This window comes from Lethenteron reissneri, unplaced genomic scaffold (genome assembly GCF_015708825.2).
Source record: "Lethenteron reissneri isolate LAM-NWPU_2019-01 unplaced genomic scaffold, ASM1570882v1 scaffold_1460, whole genome shotgun sequence".
NCBI lineage: Eukaryota > Metazoa > Chordata > Hyperoartia > Petromyzontiformes > Petromyzontidae > Lethenteron > Lethenteron reissneri.
In genome coordinates, this window is record NW_026891180.1 from 22501 (window position 1) to 27500 (window position 5000).

At 55.0% G+C, this 5000-nt stretch overlaps 1 protein-coding gene across 1 annotated transcript in view; it reads right to left on the reverse strand.

The window, feature by feature from the left end:
* Positions 1-1090: 1090 nt before the first annotated feature.
* LOC133362387 (gamma-aminobutyric acid receptor-associated protein-like 2) overlaps positions 1091-5000 on the reverse strand; it is a 7843-nt gene continuing 3933 nt past the window's right edge. The window contains exons 3-4 of the mRNA XM_061581332.1: positions 2261-2433; positions 1091-1196 (exon numbers count right to left, since the gene is read on the reverse strand). Of these exons, the coding sequence (XP_061437316.1) occupies positions 1109-1196; positions 2261-2433 (261 nt within the window). The 3' untranslated portion in view covers positions 1091-1108. The remainder of the gene's footprint in view (positions 1197-2260; positions 2434-5000) is intronic.

Consider the following 5000-nt stretch of genomic DNA (forward strand, 5'->3'; position numbering starts at 1 on the left):
CCCCGCGTCTCCGTGTCTCTCCCCGTGTCTTCATGTCCCCGTGTCTCTGTGTCTCTCCCCGCGTCTCCGTGTCCCCGTGTCTCTGTGTCTCTCCCCGCGTCTCCGTGTCCCCGTGTCTCTGTGTCTCTCCCCGCGTCTCCGTGTCCCCGTGTCTCTGTGTCTCTCCCCGCGTCTCCATGTCTCTCCCCATGTCCCCGTGTCCCCGTGTCTCTGTGTCTCTCCCCGCGTCTCCGTGTCTCTCCCCATGTCTTCATGTCCCCATGTCTCTGTGTCTCTCCCCGCGTCTCCGTGTCTCTCCCCGTGTCTTCATGTCCCCGTGTCCTCGTGTCTCTGTGTCTCTCCCCGCGTCTCTCACCGCGTCTCTCCCCGTGTCTCTCCCCGTTTCTCTCCCCGTATCCCCGTGTCTCTGTGTCTCTCCCCGCGTCTCCGTGTCCCCGTGTCTCTGTGTCTCTCCCCGCGTCTTCATGTCCCCGTGTTCCCGTGTCTCTGTGTCTCTCACCGCGTCTCTCCCCGTGTCTCTCCCCGTTTCTCTCCCCGTATCCCCGTGTCTCTGTGTCTCTCCCCGCGTCTTCATGTCCCCGTGTTCCCGTGTCTCTGTGTCTCTCCCCGCGTCTCCGTGTCTCTCCCCGCGTCTTCATGTCCCCGTGTTCCCGTGTCTCTGTGTCTCTCCCCGCGTCTCTCACCGCGTCTCTCCCCGTGTCTCTCCCCGTGTCTCTCCCCGTCTCTCGCCCCGTATCCCCGTGTCTCTGTGTCTCTCCCCGCGTCTCTCCCCGTTTCTCTCCCCGTATCCCCGTGTCTCTGTGTCTCTCCCCGTGTCTCTCCCCGTTTCTCTCCCCGTATCCCCGTGTCTCTGTGTCTCTCCCCGCGTCTCCGTGTCCCCGTGTCTCTGTGTCTCTCCCCGCGTCTTCATGTCCCCGTGTTCCCGTGTCTCTGTGTCTCTCCCCGCGTCTCTCACCGCGTCTCTCCCCGTGTCTCTCCCCGTGTCTCTCCCCGTCTCTCGCCCCGTGTCCCCGTGTCTCTCCCTGTGTCCCCGTGTCTCTCCCTGTGTCCCCGTGTCTCCGTGTCTCCGCGTCTCCGTGTCTCTCCCCGTGTCTCCGCGTCTCTGCAGTCAGCCGAAGGTGCTCTCGCCGCTGTAGGCCACGTACAGGAACCCGTCCTCATCCTTGTGATCCTCGTACAGCTGGCCCATGCTCAGACTGCGGACACATGGAGGAGAGACAAAGACGGCCGGGGAGGAGGTGGGGGGGCATGGGAGTGACAGAGACCCATAGACTCATCACACAGAGACCCGTAGACTTATCACACAGAGACCCATAGACTCACACAGAGACCCATAGACTCCCCACACAGAGACCCATAGACTCATCACACAGAGACCCATAGACTCACCACACAGAGACCCATAGACTCACCACACAGAGACCCATAGACTCCCCACACAGAGACCCATAGACTCATCACACAGAGACCCATAGACTCCCCACACAGAGACCCATAGACTCATCACACAGAGACCCAAAGACTCACCACACAGAGACCCATAGACTCACCACACTAAAAACCATAAACTCACACAGAGACCCATAGACTCACACAGAGACCCATAAACTCCCCACACAGAGACACATAGACACACCACACAGAGACCCACAGACTCATCACACAGAGACCCATAGACTCACACAGAGACCCATAGACTCACCACACAGAGACCCATAGACTCACCACACAGATACCCATAGACTCACCACACCACACAGAAAACCATAGACTCACACAAAGACCCATAGACTCACACAGAGACCCATAAACTCCCCACACAGAGACCCATAGCCCCCTCGATCCGGCCGAACAAAAGCTGTTTAGGCATGCGGTGGCTGGGCATGTGGGCTACATGACCCAGCCAACACAGCCTTGCCTGCCGGAGGAGCTCACCAATGGGACTTTGCCCAGATCTTTCATGGATTTGTGAGCTCCTCTCACAATCCAGCCTGCAAGTCAAACCCAGGATGGATCGTAGGCAGGCCAGCCCCGGCACGCACGCACGCACACACCCACACGCACACACACACACACGCACACACACACACACGCACATACACACACGCACGCACACACACACACACGCACACACGCACACACCCACACGCACGCACACACACACACACGCACACAGACACACACACGCACATACACACACACGCACACGCACGCACACACACGCACACGCACACACGTGCGTGCGTGTGCGTGCGCGTACCTCGACTGTGGCACCGTATTGTCTATGAAGAGGAAGATTGCGCTCTCCGCTGCGAGCTGGATCTTCATGCGCACTATCCACATGAACTGGGCGATGGTGATGTCGGACAGCACCAGGTACTTGCGCTTGTCGATGTCTCCGATGTGGGAGCCAGCGACCTTCTCAACGATCACCTTCAAGAGGTGCCGGGGACGGTGGGGGGTCAAGGGGGGTGAGCCACAAACTCATCACACAGCAGAGACCCATAGACTCATCACACAGCAGAGAGCCATGGACTCATCACACAGCAGAGAGCCATGGACTCATCACACAGCAGAGACCCATAGACTCATCACACAGCAGAGAGCCATAGACTCATCACACAGCAGAGAGCCATAGACTCATCACACAGCAGAGAGCCATAGACTCATCACACAGCAGAGACCCATAGACTCATCACACAGCAGAGAGCCATAGACTCATCACACAGCAAAGAGCCATAGACTCATCACACAGCAGAGAGCCACAGACTCATCACACAGCAGAGACCCACAGACTCATCACACAGCAGAAACCCACAGACTCATCACACAGCAGAGAGCCATAGACTCATCACACAACAGAGACCCACAGACTCATCACACAGCAGAGAGCCGTAGACTCACCACACAACAGAGACCCATAGACTCATCACACAGCAGAGAGCCGTAGACTCATCACAGAGCAGAGACCCATAGACTCATCACACAGCAGAGAGCCATAGACTCATCACACAGCAGAGACCCATAGACTCATCACACAGCAGAGACCCATAGACTCACCACACAACAGTGACCCATAGACTCATCACACAGCAGAAACCCACAGACTCATCACACAGCAGAAACCCACAGACTCATCACACAGCAGAGAGCCATAGACTCATCACACAGCAGAGAGCCATAGACTCATCACACAGCAGAGACCCACAGACTCATCACACAGCAGAGAGCCGTAGACTCATCACAGAGAGCCATAGACTCATCACACAGCAGAGAGCCATAGACTCATCACACAGCAGAGACCCATAGACTCATCACACAGCAGAGACCCACAGACTCATCACACAGCAGAGACCCACAGACTCATCACACAACAGAGACCCACAGACTCATCACACAGCAGAGACCCATAGACTCATCACACAGCAGAGACCCACAGACTCATCACACAGCAGAGAGCCATAGACTCATCACACAGCAGAGACCCACAGACTCATCACACAGCAGAGACCAATAGACTCATCACACAGCAGAGAGCCATAGACTCATCACACAGCAGAGAGCCATAGACTCATCACACAGCAGAGACCCATAGACTCATCACACAGCAGAGAGCCATAGACTCATCACACAGCAGAGAGCTATAGACTCATCACACAGCAGAGAGCCATAAACTCATCACACAGCAGAGACCCATAGACTCATCACACAACAGAGACCCACAGACTCATCACATAGCAGAGACCCATAGACTCATCACACAGCAGAGAGCCATAGACTCATCACACAGCAGAGACCCAGAGACTCATCACACAGCAGAGAGCCATAGACTCATCACACAGCAGAGAGCCATAGACTCATCACACAGCAGAGACCCATAGACTCATCACACAGCAGAGAGCCATAGACTCATCACACAGCAGAGAGCCATAAACTCATCACACAGCAGAGACCCATAGACTCATCACACAACAGAGACCCACAGACTCATCACACAGCAGAGACCCATAGACTCATCACACAGCAGAGACCCATAGACTCATCACACAGCAGAGACCCATAGACTCATCACACAGCAGAGACCCATAGACTCATCACACAACAGAGACCCACAGACTCATCACACAGCAGAGACCCATAGACTCATCACACAACAGAGACCACAGACTCATCACACAGCAGAGACCCATAGACTCATCACACAGCAGAGACCCATAGACTCATCACACAGCAGAGACCCACAGACTCATCACACAGCAGAGACCCATAGACTCATCACACAGCAGAGGAGCCACAGACTCATCACACAACAGAGACCCACAGACTCATCACACAACAGAGAGCCATAGACTCATCACACAGCAGAGACCCACAGACTCATCACACAGCAGAGACCCATATACTCATCACACAACAGAGACCCATAGACTCTCACACAGCAGAGACCCATAGACTCATCACACAGCAGAGACCCATAGACTCATCACACAGCAGAGACCCTAGACTCATCACACAGCAGAGACCCCATAGACTCATCACACAGCAGAGACCCACATGACTCATCACACAGCAGAGACCCATGACTCATCACACAGCAGAGACCCATAGACTCATCACACAGCAGAGACCCATAGACTCATCACACAGCAGAGACCATAGACTCATCACACAGCAGAGACCCATAGACTCATCACACAGCAGAGACCCACAGACTCATCACACAGCAGAGACCCACAGACTCATCACACAGCAGAGACCCACAGACTCATCACACAGCAGAGACCCATAGACTCATCACACAGCAGAGACCCACAGACTCATCACACAGCAGAGACCCATAGACTCATCACACAACAGAGACCCACAGACTCATCACACAGCAAAGACCCATAGACTCATCACACAACAGAGAGCCATAGACTCATCACACAGCAGAGACCCACAGACTCATCACACAACAGAGAGCCATAGACTCATCACACAGCAGAGACCCACAGACT